The 22,658-nt window shown below is 39.5% G+C and overlaps 1 protein-coding gene and 1 long non-coding RNA gene across 2 annotated transcripts; one reads left to right on the forward strand and one right to left on the reverse strand.

The window, feature by feature from the left end:
• Positions 1 to 8,972: 8,972 nt before the first annotated feature.
• Positions 8,973 to 12,211, reverse strand: LOC125898396 (uncharacterized). Its single transcript, XR_007450622.1, has 3 exons — positions 12,165 to 12,211; positions 11,966 to 12,030; positions 8,973 to 10,586 (listed from the first exon to the last, which is right to left on the reverse strand). It is a non-coding gene; the product is annotated as an uncharacterized LOC125898396 (long non-coding RNA).
• A 4,278-nt stretch (positions 12,212 to 16,489) lies between these two features.
• Positions 16,490 to 20,879, forward strand: LOC125898544 (claudin-7-B-like). Its single transcript, XM_049592375.1, has 4 exons — positions 16,490 to 16,989; positions 19,215 to 19,379; positions 19,471 to 19,555; positions 19,923 to 20,879. The coding sequence occupies exons 1-4, from the start codon at positions 16,767 to 16,769 to the stop codon at positions 20,071 to 20,073; spliced, it is 624 nt and encodes a 207-aa protein (XP_049448332.1). The 5' UTR covers positions 16,490 to 16,766; the 3' UTR covers positions 20,074 to 20,879.
• The last annotated feature ends 1,779 nt before the right edge of the window (positions 20,880 to 22,658 follow it).

A 22,658-nucleotide genomic window follows, 5' to 3' on the forward strand; every position in this document is an offset into this window, starting at 1 on the left:
TATATTTTCAAAACATAAATAAATGCTTAACCATGTGCAACCTGTGAATGACTTTGACACACAACTACAGCAGACTCACACGAACCTGAGCTTTCCTAATGCTTACTTAATCTCAGCTCATCTCAGTTGGATAAATGAGGTGACGCTGTGATTAACCACAGATTACAGAGGCCTCTGTATCCATGCACAGTGGATGCCCTGCAACATTCAACAATGTTATGAAATTCATGCTGTTTCCTAAGAAACAAAAACACAAGTATCTACATCTACATGTCTAATCCAAAAGCACATACAGTAACGTTAGTATCAGATAACTGCAGTGTGTGTATGCAAACGTTCACTCATCAACACCTGCTTGCATCAGAGTTTATCAGTAAAAGACAGAAAATATCAGCCGCAGAGGAACATCAAAGGGGATAGAGCACTTTGAGTTTCTCAGAAAACTTTGAAGCAAAGTATGTTTCACCATCCAAACCAACCACCTCTGTCTAACCTGAATTACAGTTAACTGGCACCTGCAATTCAGGACATGACATTTAGTAAACTGAACCCAAACCATATCAAGCTGACAAAGCTACCAGACTATCAGTCTAATTAAAAAAAATGCATACCTTAATGTTGTATTCTTCTGTGCAGAAACGTTCCCAACAGTAATACATCTCAAAATAAGCGCCCACAAGGGTGTACGTCTTGAAGCTGGCCTCACGGGTCAGTGGAGTCCTTCTTCAGGGTTGCTGTTAGCAGGGCTAGCTAAATTAAGCTAGTAGCAGCTCCGAAATTATTGTACTGTGCGATGTACACGACTCCTTGTCCCTGCACTGTTGTCCTCAAAAGTTTTGTTTTCAAAAATCCTCCTCAGTCGTGGGCAATTGTTGGAGCTGTGTGTTGGCTCTTTACTTTCTTAAAAATGGAGGAAAAAAGTCAATTCTGTTGCGTCCTTTCCCCGACTGGGTTTGGTTGGCCTGCCAACTGCAACTGACTTTGATGGGTGTGTCAGAGGTGTTACCCAGTCAGCAGCGACGTCTATATGAGCCACATTCTAGTAGCTCTTCATGTTAAAACTGAATAGTGCCCAAAAATATTGACATTAGATGGACTAAATTATGTCCAATTAGGAAAATCCACTTAGATGGGATTCTGTATTCTGATATCAGTGTAGTATCTTATCATCAATAGATGCCCAAATGGGCATACAAGGCAGACTATCAATTTCCATGTCCATAGGTGTGAGAGCAAATGTACAAGTTATAGGAAAACATGAATAGTTTATTCTATATGCTGTCATACTTTTGTAGGCTATATATTATACAGTCTAACTGCCTAATTTTCAAGCTTCTAAATAAAACTAGCCCATAATTTGTCAAATAATTCAGGATTTTTGTTCTGCATTTTTATAAAGGTGCACAAAGGTCATTTAAGTATGATTGCGCAATCAGATTATGGGCTACGATGGTCACTCACAGAGATTGCCAAAGCTTGCACTGCTGCGTCCTTCAAAACCCAGCCTATCTAGGTTTAATGTTTGGAGAGTCCAGTGCATGGATGTATAAAGAGAACTGGATACAACATTGGAGGCGGGGTCCCATTCATTTCTTGGCGCATGCGCATGACTCCAAAAAGTTCAACTTTCTGGGTATAATAGGCCAACCCGAATCTTTCACATCGCTGAGCAAGCGCACTAGAGACTTTCCCCACATGAGCAGCTAAAACTTCCAGTGTAGCCCTCCATTAACTTGAACAAGGATAAAATGATTTAATCATGCAGCTCCTCTAGACTTTCTGGATGTTATAAACCCGAATGGATCAAATCCCGCGAATGAAATGAGTCAGGCATTGTGACGGCATTGTGAAAAACAGGTTTCTAATAATTTACAAATTTCTCTTTCACCATGTAAGTCAAGATAAGATAAGATAAGATAAGATAAGATAAGATACACCTTTATTGATCCCATAATTGAGAAATTCCAGTGTTACAGCAGTCAAGGAGAAAGTCAGATTAAAGATTTCAAATTTAAACTTAAAAAAATTAAATAACTAGGCATGCAAATAAGTACAAAAAATACAAGAGACAGCGATAAATATCAATAACAATAATAATAATAATAATAATAATAATAAAAATAATAGGAAGTGGACAGCAGTGAATGAAAATGACCAGTGGATAAGGTGCAAGTGATTGTATGTGCAAAAACAGCAGACTGCTGTGGTGTCCATAAAGTGTTCATAGTGTCTATAAAGTGTCCATGGTGCAGTTTACTGTGAGCAGTGCTGGTTATGTAGCCTGACAGCAGCAGGCAGGAAGGACCTGCGATAGCGTTCCTTCACACACTTTGGGTGAATCAGTCTATCGCTGAAGGAGCTCTCCAGAGCTTTTATCTCCTCCTGCAGAGGATGGGAGTCATTAGTCCTCAGAGATGACAGCTTGGCTGTCATCCTCCTGTCTCCCACCACCTGCACAGAGTCCAGAGAGCATCCCAGGACAGAGCTTGCCTTCTTGATCAGCTTGTCCAGTCTCTTCCTATCTGCAGCCGAGACGCTGCTGCCCCAGCAGACCACTCCGTAAAAGATGGCTGATGCCACCACAGTGTCAAAGAAGGTCTTCAGGAGCAACCCCTGCACTCCAAAAGACCTGAGCCGCCTCAGCAGGTAGAGTCTGCTTTGGCCTTTCTTGTACAGTGCTGTTATGTGATTAGTCCAGTCCAGTTTATTGTTAAGATGAACACCCAGGTACTTATAAGATGTCACCATCTCAATGTCCTTTCCCTGGATGTTCACCAGTGTTGGGGGGAGGAGTCTGCACCCGCGGAAATCCACCATCAGCTCTTTGGTTTTCCCCGCATTGATCTGAAGGTGGTTCCTCAGGCACCAGTCCACAAAGTCCTGTTTCGGTTCTCTGTACTCCCTGTCATCCCCATCTGTGATGAGGCCGACTATGGCAGAGTCATCAGAGAACTTCTGCAGATGACAGGTGGGGGTGTGGTATGAAAAGTCTGCAGTGTAGAGGGTGAGGAGGAACGGTGCCAGCACCGTCCCCTGCGGGGCCCCTGTACTGCAGACAACCAAGTCCGATACACAATCCTGGGTCCTGACATACTGTGGCTGGTCCGTGAAGTAGTCCAGGATCCAGGATGTGAGGTGATTAGTCACCCCTATGTGCTCCAATTTGTCCCTCAGTCTATGGAAAAAAGTATTTTTGAGCCCCATGAGATCCTGTGACAGATCCTGACGTTATAATTCCACAGTTTGGCAACTTTGTCAAATTGGCTTTAAAGCCTGGCGCTGTTCCCGGGGGCTTGATCCCATGGCCATATGTTGTTAATGCAAACTCAATAATTTCCTGTATCCATTTCAAATAACTGAGGAAAATGCAATTACTTGCACAATTCCCATATGATAGCCTCCTTCAAATCTAGTTTTTGGTATCTTGTGGCACTTTTGAGCTACATGACCACAAAATTCAGTTTGGCTCGGACTTAAAGGGCCAGTGTGTAGGATTTAGTGGCATCTAGCGGTGAGGTTGCAGATTACAACCAAGTGAATACCTTATCCCTCACCCCTGCCTTTCCAAGTGTGTTGCAGGACCTACGATGGCCTTCAGGAAGCCAGTATTTGGTTTGCCTATTCTGGGCTACTGTAGAAAGATGGTGGGCTCTGTGGAAGGGACCCTTTGGTAAAAACATAAATATGAATATTATTTAGAATTCTACTTACAGATCCCCCTAAATCCAACACTCTGCTTCTTTATCAATCGTAGACCCAGAGTGACTGAAATAGGATAATAACACTTTGTATTAGTAATCTACACCAACAAAATGTTGAAAATAGTATTATTTTATTGCTGAATTTATTAAAGTGATGGAAATGTACATTATGCAAAATTGTACATTATATGACGAGCACCTGGCGTTTACCCACTCTTTATTGCCCCTTGTCCTTATTTGGGTTGGCCTTTATTTGATTGTGGTGACCACACCCCCAGCCATTATTTGAGACCCTGCCTTGCTTTGATATAATATGTTAAATTTAATTGATACTTAACATAGTTTTATTTAGAGTTTGTTTACCTTTATGGACAGAGTAGGGGCTAAGGATCAAACATAGGACTGGAAGAGGACAGAAGCCTTCAGGGATGGACACATTAGGAGAAAGAAGATAACAATTAAGGAGAGTTAAGTGTGCAGGCGAAGGGAGCAGGAAAGGTGAGGACAGAGGAAAGAGCGAAAGATGACACAAGCTTTCAAAAAGCCGCCCAGCATCGGAAATCTTTCATTTACAGCCTGCCCAGTCTCACCACCAGCAGTGCAGACACCATCAACCCAAATGGCCTGAGACACAAACCTTATGTGACCCATTTTCCCCTGACAAATTGTGCCAGAGTGGATTTGAATGCGTTCGCTCTGTCGGGTGACAGACAGGCTGAGAACAGGACCAAATTCAACCTCAGTCCCAGAAAGGCTATATCCTGTCCTGGTATTAATACACTCTTTTCTGTTTTCACAGCAAAGCCTAAAAACACTCAAAGTTACAGACAGAATGGGAGTACTGGTTACTTGTATGCAATGCCTTGTATTTATGTTCAGAGGATTAGCATGCTCAAACCAAGGAAATGATGGAAGACCCCTGTTTTATTGCCTTCCTCAGTCTTACTGGGATATTTATGTGTGATGAGTGTAGTGTACTGCATACCACTATTTGTGGAATAGTGGGGGTTTATTTTAGAATGTTTGTGAGTGTCAAGCAGCAACATCGAAAATGGCATCCATAAACTAGTCTGACTTTTGGTAAGCTGGATAAACAAAAGTAAAACCATATAAAAACCAAACTTGCCTCTTTAGAGACAAACTTACACAGGCTTGCTGACAGAGAGTTGGGCATTCACTATAAATTACACTTACCCACCACTTTATTAGGTACACCTTGCTAGTGGCGTGCTGGAACTCCCTTTGCCTTCACAGCTCCCTTAATTCTTGGTGGCATAGATTCAACAAGGTGCTGGAAATATTCCTCAGAGATTGACATGATAGCATCACACAGTTGCTGCGGATGTGCCATGATGTGAATCTCCCATTCCACCACATCCCAAAGGTGCTCTATTGGATTGAGATCTGGTGACTGTGGAGGCCATTGGAGCACAGTGAACTCATTGTCATGTTCAAGAAATCAATTTGAGATGAGCTTTGTGACATGGAAATAGCCATCAGAAGATGGGTACACTGTGGTCATAAAGGGATGGACACAGTCAGCAGCAATACTCAGGTAGGCTGTGGCATTTAAACAATGTTCAGTTGGTACTAAGGGGCCCAAAGTGTGCCAAGACAATATCCCCCACACCATTACACCACCATCACCAGCCTGAACTGTTGATACGAGGCAGGATGGATCCATGCTTTCATGTTGTTTACCCCAAATTCTGACCCTACCATCTGAATATTGCAGCAGAAACTGAGACTCATCAGACCAGGCAATGTTTTTCAAATCTTTTATTGTCCAATTTTGGTGACCCTGTGTGAATTGTAGCCTCAGTTTCCTGTTCTTAGCTGACACGAGTGGCACCCGGTGTGGTGTTATGTTGCTGTAGCACATCTGCTTCAAGGTTCAACGTGTTGTTGGTTCAGAGATGGTCTTCTGCATACCTTGGGTGTAACAAGTGGTTATTTGAGTTACTGTTGCCTTCCTATCATCTTGAACCAGTCTGGCCATTCTCCTCTGACCGCTGGCATTGACAAGGCATTTTCACCCAGAGAACTACTGCTCACTGGATATTTTTTTCTTTTTCAGACCATCTTCTGTAAACCCTAGAGATGGTTGTGCGTGGAAATCCCAGTAGACCAGCAGTTTTGGAAATACTCAGGCCAGCCCATCTGGCACCAACAACCATGCCATGCTCAAGTCACTTAAATCACCTTCTTCCTTATTCTGATGCTTGGTTTGAACTTCAGCAGATTGGCTGAATAGCTATATGCATTAATGAGCAGTTGAACAGGTGTACCTAATAAAGTGGCCAGTGCATGTATAAAGCCTGCAGCCACATTGATCTCTGCACTATCACATTTAATACATTTATTTGGTAAAACTAATTGCTCCGGCCATAATCGTATAGAATTTTGTCATCATCTTTAAAAGTGGACTCAAATCTGGCTCATGACCTTTGACAATTCCCTCATCACCCACACACACACCCTTTAGTTATCAACCATGACATTAAAGCTTTAGAGTAGTAATAAAAATCTCTGCACACAAAAATGGCACATATACATGCAGCATTTAAAGGAAATTGGCATGGTGTATGAAAAGGTTAATGTAAATCTGCCCAGACATTAAACAGTGTTTATCTGGTCCGAGATTAACAAACATGTGTTTGATCTCCTGAAGAGTCTTTTCAAAGAACCACGATTATTTAAAAGGTATCAGATGGATAAATAGCTGCAATTACTTGTAGTTCACAGCCCAGCAGTCCATTAGACATTACAATCTCTCAGTGATAACCGTAGTAAATGGATGATGGGTCGTGTCCCACAGACTGGGATAATTAAGCTACAAGTCAAACTCTAGAACAAGCTGAAGTTGAGCAGCATCTGATCTGGCAGATTATTGCGCGCTCTGGGCTGTCACTGACTTTCACAACGAGCTCCCCTTTGAGACGTGGCCTCAGTCAGGGTCAGACAGCCCTCGTTCCTCCTCTGATCCTCCCTGTGCTTTACTGGGGCATCTCAAATCTCATGGAAGCATGACTCTTGCATTTATATAAGATTATTCTCAGAAAAAAAAACACACAGAGAGAAGCAGTCTGCACTCAGACTGAATGGAGCATTATATTTCTTAATGCGGCAAATAAGGATTAAGGCATTAAACCAAATATAGTTCTCACGATAGCTGGAGGAACCAATTACCCTGAGCGTGCGCATGTTTCCGTTATAGGCATGTACATGCTAAATTTGAACAAATGTGGGAAAATCACAACCTTGGAGGTTTGATGTGCACGCGTTGCATTTAATTATGTTTTTCCAAGCTCTGAATGTTATCTGACTACACACAATCATCTGCTCTTTCATTGATATTAATGTCAATAACACTGCATCAGATGGATGGTAAATAATCATGAAATGATTGACAAAGTCACTTGAAGTGCGAGGAGGTGAAGGTAATAAATATCAAAATGATGTAATTGCTACAAAACAAAATATGTCAGTGAAAAACTATTGTAATACCAATCAAAACAACTGATAATTGCGATGAACAAAAGCCATTTTGTATTCCATCATTCATTTTCAAGGCTAAGAGAAACAACTAAAACAAATGTTTTGATGAAAAAGAATTTTACTAAGTAATTATTTCATTGATTAAATAAAAAGATAGAGAGAAAGAGAGAAATAACTGGAGTCTGTAAAATAATTTACAAAGATGTCACATAATGTCAGCAAAGGATAATGGCTGTCAAGTCCCAAATTACACTTAGTCCCTGCAAATGAGCAGCATGTATATGATCATTAATTTTTTAATTTGATGATTAAAAACTCTTTTTCATTTTCTACAGTAGGTGCAGAGTGAAACATCATTTGGCAAATCTTCAGGAATAAAGCCACCTTTTTTTCAGTGCACTTGCAAATAATTCACATAATCAACAATCAAAACTGTATATGAGTGTCGTCAATCAAATACCATTCTAATTTGACTTCATTGTTTGGTGGATATCCTTGATAAAAGGCACCTTACAGAGCAGTTATTTTCGAATTGGAAGAATGAGGCCCTGAGCGTCACAGTTTTTCTGCTTAGCTACTAAATAAGTATAGGATCATTTCAAGCACTTCACAGCTGCAGCTGTAATCAAGACATTATACATAATATACAAGGCAGTAATTATGATGTATTATTCTGCAGCTCTGCATTTGCCCAAATGGAGTTGCCATACCCCAGCAGACCACAGCTCATAGCATATTCAACTAACTTTATTGTCTTTATTACATTTGCCAGATAGCCCATGTGAAGTATGTGTAAAGTATCAATCATTTATTTTGCACTGCATGTGTTAGTAAGACAGAAGTGGCTTTTATTTATTGGATATCTGTATAGTATACTGTATTGCTGTGCTTGCTTTTGGTAAATAATATAATATTGTAGGAAATGAGTTTTTAAATTATGATTTTTTTTTCTTAGGGGCACCCAGACCCCCTGGAAGATTTGGTAACCTCCACCCCCACCCCAGTGTTGATTATAGACTTGATAACATATGTGTTCCTCTAGTTAAGGAATACTTTTAAATACATGTACATTTAGATCAATGGCGTAACATAGTTGGGACAGGCCCCTGTGCATGCTATTTTCACTGGCCCTAGTGCCAGATTTTGCTGCTAAAATAGCCAACGAATCTTGTATCATGTCATTATATGTTCAAATAGAGACTTTACATTGGACAGCATCAACATACATATTACTTAGCAATCATCTTTGCATATCTGTACCAAGCGAAAACATGAAGCCAATGGAGAAGTGCCAGAATTGCAGTTCTTCTAATGGCCACTTGAGGCTGGCTCCAGAAGCCAGTCAATCCCCATAGACCTAGTGTTGTTTTTGGCGGCCTATTTTCATTTTAGTTTTAGTCTAGTCTTTGTGTAAAACTGTCATTTTAGTTTTTATTAGTTTTAGTCACGTTCGTACTCTTTTTTGTCTAGTCAAGTTTCAGTCACCTAAACGTCTGAGCATTTTAGTCTTATTTTAGTCAGAATAATCCATGACTATTTTCGTCTCATTTTAGTCGACGAAAACTGATGACATTTTAGTCTAGTTTTAGTCAATGAAAAATGTATTTTAGTCTCTTTTTAGTGATGCAATTCTATTATACCCAGTCAATATTGTATAAGTACCTAGTATAGAATAACCAAACCAAAATTTTCTTTTCTAAATTAGCTCCCAGTTAGAGCTAAATATATATTTATTTATACAACAGTTAGTTCCGACCGAGTAATTTGATTGGACAAGAGGCATTCCTGGAATGCTGATATAGAGTATAACATCACTGGGACTTGTAACAGTAAAATCACTCCGCTCACAGGTGTTATAAGTACGGGATAATGTATAATGAGCTGGTGAATACTGAGAAAATAACTCCCGACAGGGGAATAGAACCCCGACGCGCACCCTGCCCTGCGGCTGAATCTCCTTGTCAGGGCAGCGTCCCTAGCAACGCTGGGCTACATAGCAACGGTCAATACACAGTATTATCAGACCTCTGAATGCCGTGACTGACCAATCAGAATACAGCATTTAACAGAGCCATGTAAATAAATATAAATACAGCCGTTAATTAACCAACTATCACACTCGCTACATTGACACAAACTGACACTAGCGTTACACCAAGAAGATGGATATTTTCCCCAAAATTATATTTGAATTAAATTATGAGAGGTCGTCAGGAGAGGATGAGGAAAAGGAAAGCCAGGACCCTTCTGTGCAGACCTCCAGGTGTGTTTGTGTAACATCAGCCGACCTCGACAAACTGGAGAGGAGCAAAAATGAAGCAAACACGGTCAAGAATTATCAATGATCATCTGATGAGGTATTGATGAGGATGAGGGAGATTTGAAGCTGAATCCGGCTGTGCCAACATCCAGGTTTGCCAACGTCTCATCAGCCGAACTAGACGAAGTTACACAGTTGCAGATCGATGTAAATGCAAAGTAGCTTGTGAGTTCCTGGTGTGTGTGCCGCGTTGCCTGGCAACAGACTGGCGGAACTGTTTTTTTTCGCGGAGCTAACATACTTAAATAATTTATTTCATCACCTTTTGTTAACATTTCCTTACTCAGCGTTGCTGTTTAAGCTGTTGTTGAACTGTTGTATAAAAGCAATATCACATGACAGCGAGTGATGTTGTACTGTATATCGTCACGGCTGTAATCCGTCTGTGCAGTGCGACGCACAGCCTAGGACACAGAAATACTGCAAAATAATAATAATAACATGACTAAACATTATAACATTATTTCGTCTCGTCTCGTTTTGGTCAACAAAAATGAAAAGACATTTTAGCAGAGGTTTTTTTTTGTAAACCACATTTAGTCTCGTTTTTATTCGTCAACAATATTGCATTATATATTTAATTATAGCCTAGTTATCATCACATGACCACCATTTACGTTGCGTCTCGTCTCATTTTCATCACGTGATAAAGGTTTGTTGACGACGATATGTAGTCATACTTTTCGTTGATGAAAGCAACACTACATAGACCACCATGTTACAATATCCAACTTTACAGCAGAAATAAACAGCCTGGTACAAAAAAACAGTTTGGATCTCTATAGCTGTTTGCTGTTCCCTGTTCGTAATGACTGTATGGGACGTGAGTTTTTATATAAAACATACCTGTTTACATTTTGTTAGGTCTTAAAGTTACGCATCAATAAGGGCAGGCTGTTTTGAGAGACAGGCTGTCTGGTGATAGTGTCCTCAGCTGCTCCACAGCTCCACCCTCTTGCCCTTATTGGTCACTTCTGGCTCCAAAAAACCAAGATGGTGACGGCCGAAATGCTGAAGTCCAGGCTTCAAAACAGGAGTCCATAAACCAATGGGTGACGTCACGGTAGCTGTGTCAGTTAATTTCACAATTACTACAGTTAGTTCATTATCTGTACATGACAAAAAATACCATAGAAAATAAGAAATTATTTGTTTAAATTAATGTTTTTTTATGTTATTATTACAGTCACATTTCTGAAGTGACAATCTGAATCACTCTTCACTTTCTACAGGCGCCCACACCCCAAATGCTCCAGTGCAACCCCGTACCTGCACTGTCTATATTTACGATATAATTCAAACATTTCTAACTGTTCAATTGTTGTTGATTGTGTCCCACAGCTTACAGTTTACATTACAGTTTATTTGTTTTGTTTTGTTTTTTACAGCTGACAACTGCTTTATCCACCAGTGTCTCATGTTTGAATTGAGACTTCTGATTAGAGGAAATATTCAAAATTGTATCACATTTGTATACGCATAAGCATTGGTAAAACACAGACAGTAATGGTTCAAAATAGAACAGAAAAATACAATAAAATTAAAGGAACAACCTCCATTGTTTTGTCTTCAAAGCATTATAACATATGTGGTCTCACGACCCCTTGTGTTTTGCATCACTGGTTATCTTGTTGCTCCTGTACAAAGAAACCTGTAATTTGATTTGGATTTGATGGTGTTTTTATTATTATTATTATTCTGTTTTATCGTACTTTACAGTACAATGCATGTCCATTTAAATTTTTATAATCTAATATCTCAAACAAACAATAATTATGCACTATTAATATAAGAGTGCATATTTTTCTGCTATTATCTTCTTGAAATTGCCCTCAGACATGGTCCATTTGTACAGAATGTGTAAACATCATGCTGCCAGTTACTGGGAGCTAAAATGGCTGTGTATAGCTTTGTGTTATATTCACAGTCACCACCAGATGACAGCATTGCAATTAAAATCTATGTTTGTTAGCCTCATGTAACCTTTCGTCCTACAGCCTGCTCTCATGGAATCATGGTGCAACATGCACACTCAGGGTAGAAGGATTACAATGAGTCATTACTGTCACATCAAAATACACAACTGTCAGAAGGCAGGGTTAAATCCTAATTGGAAAACATCTAATCAGAAAAAAATTATGACTGAAAATATAAAAGGAATTTCGGGGAAAGATTTTCAGGCAGGTAATAACTTCAGTAACAGTCAGATTAAGCTTCATCTAATTAGCTGCCAGGGAACAACTTTAATAGTGTGAATAATTCTATGAAATTACATTGCCCACAGACCAACATGATCCAACTTTAAAACAAATGTACTTTTTAGAAATGGATATACAGTAACTGCTTCTCTGTTGTTGTTGTTGTTGTTGTTGTTTTGGCTCAGCCAACAATACAGTACAAACCTTAATAAAACTTCAGATTTTTGTGTCAGTGACCTTGAATTTACCTTTAGGAGCATTGTGAATAAATTCCTGAAGAGGACAGAGACAGCTGACCTTCAGTGGACACACCCTGAAAAGCAGAATAAACACATGTAAATTATTTCATGCAGTATCTGTATCTGTTTCTCTACAGATGAGTCACCTGACTGGTCAATAAACATGTGACGAGCCAAAAATATTTAGGTCCTACTTCCTGTGTCTTACCTGCAGCAACTGATGACTCAGAGAGTGACTGTGGGTATCAGTCCAAGAAATACCGATGTTGCGCAAGTATCATAGTAGTTTTGAACTCTGAAGATTGCTGTATATATGTTTATATGCTATACAGTCAAGTACAAATGTGTGAAAAGTTCACATGCCTGTGCTTGTTTCGCTTGCTCGTGCATGGAGATTGCTCATGGTGGCATATTCAGTGTTTTTAATAACTGCATAGATACCAGCAGGTGCCACATAAAACCTGTTTAACTGGTAAAGGCATTGAATCAACTCCCAGAGTAACTTTGAAGCTACTGCCAGGCTATAACGTAGCTGTGTAACAGAAATCAAGTCAAAGAGAAACTGATTCTTACAGGCACGATTCAATCAGATTAAAATATACCTACATTTAAAATGTCACCATTGTAAACATTTAAATATATAATTTGAAAATCCAACTATCCAGGAAAAACCAGAGCACAAGATCACAAGGTTTAACCTCTATCAGTTAAAGAGTGACACTGAAGTCCCGGGATTTTCTCTCATGTCATAATGAACTGGTGAGAGCAAACTGTCATCTGAAAGCTATTCTCCCTCGGGGCACAGTGCTCCTGAAAATTAAACTCACAGCCTCTTACATCTCCACCTTTTGCTGTGTCAGGAGGAAGGTGTTTACTCTACTGAAGGATTCTACTGAAAGGTTTTGTTGTAGCGGTCGTGGCAGTGCCCATAAGTGAGCATGTGATTTGTAATAAGAAAAGTAAGAATTTAAAATAATGGAAAAGGGTAGGCACAAACCTGACAGTGAAACAAACCACATATTATTTACAGAACAGGAAAAAGAAGTTCTGTTTTTTTTTTTTTTTACCGCACTACTCCAGAAAAATGTCTAATGGGGAAGTGAGCATTACAGATACTAAACACAGTCAGTGGGAGCTGACTGGTACAAACACATTCTCCTGACCTGAGTGAGAAGATCTACTGGAAAGTATCGTGATCAAGGATACTGTGGTCTATCTCATTCTTTACAGCAAACACCTCAGTCATACATTCTCCAGTCTAACTCTTCAGCCAACACAGTTTCAGGTATCAGCTAAACCAGACTCTGCAGAATATCAGAAAACCTGACTCATACCTTAAGTTCAAATCTTTATTGACCCTTGAGGAGAAAGCTGAAACATTTGAAACAGGAAGTTTAGTTGTACGCCCTCAGGACATTATTTTTAATGTCAAAAACTTAATTTCCTTATTTGTGGTATTTTTTCTGCACCAATTTGTGCCTTTTCTGCATCAAATTATTGTAGAAATGTCTTTAATTTCACATTGAGGAGGACATGTCTCTTGCGCACACCCCCCTGAAATCTGTGCCTATGTTAATCACAACAGGTACAGCGAACAACCAAGATGTATCTGTTTGTTAGAATAGGTGTGGTGCAAATTAAGCGCATTTATTACTGTTCTTGGAGCAGAGGAAAATTCAAACCTACTGCTTTTCACCCTCGAGGGGCTTTATCTTCACCCAGAGGGGAGAGGAACAAATTCCTGTGGAGTGGGTGGTCAAAGCAAGCTGAGATCAATCATTTCTTCTGCAAATACTTGTCTGTCATAGATAGCCTCTCTGCCAAGGAGGGCTGCTGTGTGCCAATTGTTTTGCTGGCTACTTAAACAATGTTGAACAAATGACTGGTAGAGTTCTCATACCAGGAAATCAAACAAAACGTTAAGGGAAAACTTTATTTTACCAATAAGTAAGTAGTGGGAACAACATTTTTTTAAATTGTTAAAAAAGTATCTTTTGCTTGTTCTGGTCTGTTTGGTGTCTCACTAAAGGAGAAATCTTGCTCTGAAAACACTTTCTTTACTCCAACATAGCAAACTATTACCTGCACCCCTCTCCCCAACTCTCAATTGCATTTCTACTCTGTTCTTCCTGTAATAAGTCTACTCTCATGAGATTTTAGAACGAGACTTCGCCTTGAGTGAGACTCAGACACAAAACTGACAGAAACAAGCAAAAGGTACAGAAAAACATTTCACTTCTCTGTAGGGTCCATCCTGTCATGTTGTAAGACACTCACAATAAAAACCTGAGCAAAACCACCCATCCATCCATTCATTTTGTCAAGGTCATAGTTCAAGTTCTTGTTGATCACTTTTCCCAGGTACTTGTTGCACTTAACCATCTCAACAAGTGAGCCCTTAATAATGGTTGGGAAGACTGAGTGGGAGTTATGTTTTGTGAACATTTAACCTCAGAAGTCACGCCATTCATCCTGGAGACTCATTAAAACGGGGTCATCTGCTAACTTCAGGAGATGCCTGTCATTGCAGTTACTCCTACACTCATTTACATACAGAATAAACAATAATGGGGACAGCAGGACACACCCCTAAAGTGAGCCTGTGAATGACAACCACTTCTGGGGTAGAGCAAGCATCATCCCTGATTGCCTAGGGCCATGTTAAAACTCCAGCAACCATATCATCACACTATCACAGTTTAAAGTAATTAAATTCAATTTTAATTCAATTCAAGTCAAAAACACTTTATTTGTCCCTGGGGGGCAATTTAAAAGGAGCATGAAGGTAGTTTTACAGGGAGCACATGTCACAGACATTCATTCAAACACAGATAAAAAAGATAAAACACAAAATTAAAAAAAACAAAACAAAACAAAACAACAACAACACACAAGTAAAGTGCTTAGTTTAGTATGATTGTAAAGTGCTTAAGTGCTTCAGGGTTCAGAGTTGAGGAGCTGGATAGCCCTGGGGACAAAGGTAGCTTTCCTCTGCTGTGTCCTGCAGCCAGGACAGCGGAGTCTGCGTCTGGAGGGGAGCCACTGAAACTCAGAGTAGTAGAGAGTATTTACTGGCTAAACGGTGTGGTAACAAGAAATCACCAGTAACAACTGGTGATAGCTTCACTGAAAGAAACTGGATCTTTAATATGAAATCATAATAACAATAGGATCCATCAATGCACAGTACTGTCCATACCGACACAACTGTTACTTTAGCCAATTGTTCTGGGTTAATGTTTAGACTCTGAACTGTGTCTCAGGGCCGGCAAGCCACTCCTGCTGCCTTTTCTTGATTTTCCTGGTTTCAAAATGTACCTCCTCCATCACAGAGTGTAATTCAATTCTGCTGACCTATGTCAGATAAAGCACACCCTCCTGTCAGAGCAGTGTATACAGGGCCACTAAATATGTCCTATCACTTAAGCACATGATGGCCAACACACATAGACGTGTTGATAAACTACACAGCCAGCAAAATTATATGTGTGAGAGAATGTGGTATTGTGCTATGTAATATAATATCTAAGAGATAATGTGTCTGGCAAGAAATTAAAAAAAGACTTCCTTATTTTGTAAAAGGCCTGATCCATGCTGGTAGTGGATACTCCAGCTTATGTTGCCATGTTTAGATGCTGATTGTTCAATATCAATAATCAAAAACTATTAAGACTGTTTTATCTTAAATCTCCCTCCACTTAGTAGTTCAAATGAGTACAACAAAAAGCTGGTGAAACGGCTTGTGATCACATTACACAGAGTAATGTCCGATTTGGCCCCATGTGTCCTGATTGTAGACCTCAGTATTCCACTCAACTTCCACTTATGTTAATGCAACTTCCCATTTTGGACGGTACACTCTTCATGTGGAGCCTAAGCCTCTACTTGCTGCCAGACAATATGTGTACAACAAATAAACTAAGTGCAGGCTGGAATTCTGACCTAATACATTGGCCTTATATGCATAGTTTTACTTCTACGTACTCCTTTTTTAACATTTCTGTTTTTGTTTTTTTCTCGTTTTTTTTTTATTACAATATTGTTTTAAACTTTGGTTCGAAATAAAGTCAATCATTCATTCATTCATTCATCTACTGTGTCAAATTTTTTAGCTGTATTTGATGTGTAATTATTCTGACGGATAAAAATGTAAAATACTGTGTTTTTGCTTACCAAGCCTCGGATAGTTAGACTAGATGCGGTTAGACATCGTATTATGACTACTGCTGGCTCTTAAGGTGTCCACTAATATCAAATAATATGACTTTAATTAAAAAAAAAAAGAAATCGTTGGTTCATTATACATTTGTGTAACTCAAGATGTTTTTCTCTTTCATTGTTTATTGTATTAAAATATACAAACCAAATCATCACAAACCAGACTATACATATTTTTCTATTTATGGTATCAGGGGTCTATTCCAGGAAAACACTTACATCATGAAACTTCAGGTGTTTGCTGCGACGCTGATGAGTCGAAACTACGTGCGCATCCCCGCCCACCTGCAGTAGAAACCGCCTAAAAAAGCTCGCTCCCGCTGCTCCCTCCCCAGATAAGGTGCGGCAGAGGAACAGGTGTGTGAGGAATCTCCGACAGACTTTAAATACTGAAACAACACCGTTGTCTGCCAACCTATTTACAGAAAGCTAAGGAAAACATAAATATATAATAACAGAGGAGTTAACTTTGTCATTCAACAAAGCAAACTTAACTAAACCCCGTGAGACAGTGAGGAGAGGGATTCGTACCTTCACAGCAGGTGGACGTCGTCTTTGTTGATTCGCCGCCAGGTCGAAGAAGAAGGAGAAAATGGCCAACTCGGGTCTGCAGATTTTGGGATTCGCCCTGGCCCTTCTGGGTGTCATTGGACTGATAATTGGCACAATTTTGCCCCAGTGGAAGATGTCTGCTTATGTTGGGGACAACATCATCACGGCGATAGCCATGTACGAAGGACTGTGGATGTCCTGTGCTTTCCAGAGCACAGGCCAAATCCAGTGCAAGGTGTACGACTCAATCCTGCAGCTCAACAGTAAGTCACCCAGTTAATGGATTTAACTTGAGTTTCGTCGAATTTCTTCTAAAGCACAAAACTTTTAAGAGAGTTTTAGTCATATTGTGACATATAAGCAAATAAAAAGCTGTTAAATGTTAGGCTGAATATACTTTCTTTTTCTCTCTCCATAAGCCTAATAAGCAGGCTACCCTTAAAGTCAGACACACTTACAGGCCTTAATTGTAATTTATAATTCGAAGCTTATCTTGGTAATGAAACAGTTTTAAAGTTAAAATACATATTTTTTCTCACCTTTTCCCTAACCTCCAACAGGAAATGGTGTAACACACTGAAACACACCTGGAATATAGGAACTAGTTGCTTTTTTTCAATAGGCCATTTCCTTCACTGACTCCTACGGTGTCCTTTACAACGCTTGTCTAATACCAGATTCCTGCGGCTTGGGCCAACCGGTTCTGTCACTTATTAACTTCCCCTTTATTCACTCAGAATGCACTTATTTTGTTTAAACCACTCTGTGAGGCCTCACCTGCACTGTGCAGCAGGACAGGTTCATGGCTCAGTGCCAGAGATCATTCTTTTAAAAGAAACTTATGTTAATAAGTCTTTAATTTTTTTTCCACTTGGTAGAATGTGTGCAGCACTTTTACACTCAAGCAATGATTATCCTACAGGCGTTGTCCAGTACAGCTACCCCTCCTCCTGGAAACCCTATAGTGTCTGATTTGCATTACACAGCATAGGTAGTCACAGGTTAAACAACACCTGCATGAGATTCTGTTTAGTCAACATGTCTAAATACCAGCCCCACAAAGAGTTGCTTTGTCCTTAACCCACATGGCATTGAATTAACACCAAAAAATATTGAGTTTTTCACGCATCATGTATGGAAAACTAAAATAAATAAACATTTAGTTTGCATTTTTCCAAATGTTTGAGCTCAACACTTAATGAGTAGGTTAAACAATTACAAAAGGCCCTGCTCCCAGGTTATGGGAACTGGTTATTCATTGGTAAACATGTAGGCCATTAGTGAAATAAATCTAAAGCCAAATGTAATAATTGGAACATTTCCTTCTTAAATTAGAAAAATAAAAGTCCATGTACCTGATCTGTCTTAATGGCTCTTATCTGTTATCTTAAAGCAAAGGCTAAATGGGTCAATAGTGTCATGGCCGTTGGATTTTTTTATTGTATGACTGTCAAATTCAACTGATTGATTGCCCTCAGGCATAAACTGCCTCAGTGTCATTGGTTATTCTTCTGTACAGTTCTGTATGTAGGTCCCTCCCTTCATGTCGCTCTTGGCTCAACATATTCACTCAAATGCACAAGTCACTTGTTGACTCAAGAGTTAAGAGTTCACAAACTCTATTTTCTCCAAATAGCTTCAGTTTTTTTCTTTTTCTTTTTTCTTTTTTTCTCTGTTTGGCTTATTAAAACATTTGATAAAATATCTTGAGTGCAATGTGTCCTATCGCCTCTTCAAACATGAACACAAACCAAACTCTGATAAACATTGTATGATTAAAGCTGTGGTTAGATATGGAGCGAGTGAACAAATAATGGCCTGTTATTCAGAAATACCTGCTCAGAATCTACTAACATACACCTGAAGTTCAGGAACTATTCATACCAAAACTGGGAAAAGTATGACAGCTAGATTTTGACTCTTTAGTTGAAGCCACAGCGGGCATTCTTGGCATTCTCAAAAGTGTCTGGATCTTTTTAGATGGTAGTTTTAAAGCTAAGAAACCACCTGCTGCAAAGTAGGCTGTGAGTACCAGAAATTAGGAGTGTCCTCCCCATAGTGAAACCTGAAACCTGGTTAGACCTGTTTCTGACTTGCACATACAAACCCACACACCCACTCCCCCAACCCCCCCTCCTAGTTTCTTTGGGCTTCCGGTTAGAGCCAGTTTCTGTGGTTCGTTGTTATAGGGAGCGGCAATGAGACACAAGAGACGGAAGCTGCTCTGTTATATGTGAACGGTGTTTGTTTACGCTGCTTTTTTCCCAAATGGCTTACAATCACACAAGCAGCTCTTCAGAAAATAAGTTGAGGCTTTTCACCATAAGTCACTGTAGAAATGAATTTAAAATTAAAAAAAACCTTGTTTTACTAAAGTAAAGCCTTTCAAGTCTTGCCACACCCATGACCCTGTGTATAGAGTATTTCTAAGTGTTCAATACTTGTCACAATAACTGATGGATTAACCCTATCCTGTCCCCTTACTCAGGTGCCCTCCAGGCAACCCGCGCCCTCATGATTGTGAGTATCATAGTAACGGTGGCAGGCCTGGGCGTAGCCTGCATGGGAATGAAGTGCACCAACTGTGGAGGAGATGACAAAATACGCAAGTCCCGCATTGCCATGACTGGTGGCATTATCATCCTGATTGGAGGTAAGAAGCCTTTTTTAAAATCTCTTCTCTTTATTTTCTTTTGCCTTGACACTTAACAGTTTAAGTGATGTTCTTCTTTACTTTCCCACAGCTTTGTGCTCCATTGTTGCCTGCTCTTGGTATGCTCACGACATCATCCAAGCTTTCTACAACCCCTTCACCCCTGTCAACACAAAGTAAGTACATGAGAATTTGAGCTGAAAACTTTACCTTTATGCACCAGTTTTGTCTTGTGCAGAGCCACTTTTAGAGTGAAAATGTAAAAATTGCAACATGAGCATTTCAAATGTGCTGGGTTTTTATAACGTTTTTTTTTTTGTTGTTTTTTTTTAAGCAATGTCCCCAAACATGTTAGATGTGCTAGTGTATTTAACATAGCAGCTTTAAGCTTCTCCTCCTCTCCCTTCTCTATCCAAACATTTGCATATGTTCAGTCACTCCTCCTGTGCTGATGAATGTATGCTGCATGTTTGTTTTACAGTAGTCGAAGCTCTGTTGGCATGTGTTGACCCTTCTAACTTACTGTAACTTGTCTTTCTGAAGGTACGAGTTTGGTGCTGCCATCTTCATCGCCTGGGCCGGAGCGTTCCTGGCTGTAGTTGGAGGAGGCATGCTGGCAGCCTCCTGCCCAAGAGAGAAATCTACACCGAAATATCCCATCTCCAGACCCCCCAGCAGCAAGGAATACGTTTGAACGGGACAGGACTCTGTGTTAGATGCTGAAGGAACACTTTGACATTCATTTTTTAAAATTTTATATTTTAGTTTCTTCAGGGCTGCCCTGTGATGTTACTGTAATATTATTTTAACAAAGGCATTAAAGTTTTAAATAATGGCTGTTTACTTATTGAAGAGCTCATTGGCCTTGCCCTGTCTGGAACTACAGTTAGTGCTTATTGATTTGTATACTATGTAGTATACTATTCACTTAGTTGACACCTGTAAAGCACTGAATTAAAGTTAAGGTGAACGCCCACAATATTACACAGTTTGGTATGTAGACATATTTTGCTACAAAGTACACTGAATCAGAATGAGCAGCGTGCTTGGGGGGAAATGTTTTTTTTTAGATGTGGCAATGGACTACACCTATTATATCATTTATGACTGTGTAGGCCGAATACATAGCAGTTCATCATCTGGCACCTGAGAAGCAATTTTCTACCATTATTTCCATGTATTTGTGCCTTATTTATATAAAAACTACACATTATTCAGTACCACTGTTGACTGCTATACTCTAATCAAGTGCCGATATAAATTACTGTATTCTGATTCATTTTACTCAGATTGCCATGTATTTCCGACCTACACATAGCATGATGGATGTGAGCTATGTATTTGTTGTCCTGTAATAATGTCTGTGTGAGTGCGCTTGGCCTATTGCTACTGTTTTTTACATCACAAAAGCTGTTGCACCCATCAAATTCAGTTTTTTAAACTTTTTAAATTGTGATTTGCAAGGTATGTGTTGTACATAAAATAAAAATGGAAAATGTACTTTCTGGTTTGTTGACATGCTTTTACACACATAGGTGTAGATTTCGTGTGAGTGGTGCAGAGAGCACGTTCTCAATATTTAGAACATGTGCACCCCCGATAAAAACATGAAAGTATCGGAAGACTTTTATTTTGATAGACATTTACACCGTAAATTGATGCAGGTATAGTGCAAATTGGTGCATAAAACATCACCAGAAGCAGGACCTCCAAACCCTCATTTCTTGTGTCCCACACATATTAACTTCAAACTTGCATAACAGAAAATGGAGCTCAAAGTGCTTTACAACTGAAAGTTTCAATAACTACACTTGAAAAGGGGGGAAAAATAAACAGTCGGAAAATTAGATGGAACAAATGGAGGCTCTCTGCACCAATATGCAAATCAATAGTATAATTATAGATTACTCATAAGCTTTGTCCTTGAAGTAGTGTTGAACTCAACATGTTTACTATATCTTCATGCTGTGAAACACAGCCGGCATGTGCAGCAATCATGAACACTCTCAGACATGTAGTATGGCAGACTTAGGTTGCAGATGATTTTCCTACTGTGGTCAGAACCTGCACTGATCAGAGCCACACTTTACTCTGGCTGGTAGCCATCTTCCTTTGGCTTGATGTGTATACACAGCATCATAATGGCTAACAAGATGACATTTTCTTTGGTTTTATTGCCACCTTGTGGTGTGTATAGGTAACTGCTGTTAGTTGGTGCAGTTGCAATATATGCTGTATGGGTGAATGAAAGTATTGTATCTTATAAGTAGTGCATTATATTCTCAAATATCAGTAAAGGTGTTATTGTGTATGCAGGCTCAGATCAGCTTTTTGGATCCATTTGAAGCAGTCGCACGATATGAGGAAAGGTTTTACTGCAGTGGAGCAATTTCACCGGAATTCTCCTTATACTTCCTATCTTTTACAGTCTAATTTCCCCTCACTTTGTCATTATATGTCTTCAAGTTATACTACCTCTGATTTATTAGACCCAGCAGTGTCGTGCTCTAGTTCTCCTTTCCCTCTGTTCTCATCGTGCCTGCCATCCTCTAATCATTATTCTTTCCTCCCCTCAGGCCAGATCCAAAAAGTAATAATAATAATGATTTCACTCCTAAGTGGCCAAACCATATGACCCCAGTCTGTCTGTGTCCTATAAAATCACACAAAGCATCCAAACCAGACAACTCTTTTCTTTTATTACCATATATAACAAACTTATTTTGGTGATGTATTAATAAAATAAACATTTGCTGATAATTTTAACTGTCATTAACAGCCTGTGTGTCACAGTATTCAGCATTCAGAGTGGCTCTTAAAATATTATTTCCCTCTCATTCCCTCCTTTTCATTGGAAAACATTTTTCCTCTCTGCATAAATTCTAACCACAAAACACCTGCTGGCTCCTCTAATCTAATCAGGAGGGCAGGGCTATTGATCACAGTAAATCCAGGCCATCACAGCAGATATTTCTGTGCCACAGAGTCACTGAATAATGAAGAATTATTATTGTTCATCGCCCTGTTATCACCCCGACAGTAAATTATGCATAACTCTATGAATGTGATCATTTATGGCATCATTAAAGGTAAAAATGAGCAAAAAGGGCTTAATGGTCTTAGAGTGGCCTCATAATCATGTCTGTGAACTCAGGGCCCACTATAGTCATATAAACAAACACGCAAGGACACACACACAGACACTAGCTCTTGAATAACTGACTTATTTTCTTGTGTTGCTGCACAAGATAATTTTTTATATGCAAATTACATCCGATG

This window comes from Epinephelus fuscoguttatus, linkage group LG12, assembly GCF_011397635.1.
Source record: "Epinephelus fuscoguttatus linkage group LG12, E.fuscoguttatus.final_Chr_v1".
Taxonomy (NCBI): domain Eukaryota; kingdom Metazoa; phylum Chordata; class Actinopteri; order Perciformes; family Serranidae; genus Epinephelus; species Epinephelus fuscoguttatus.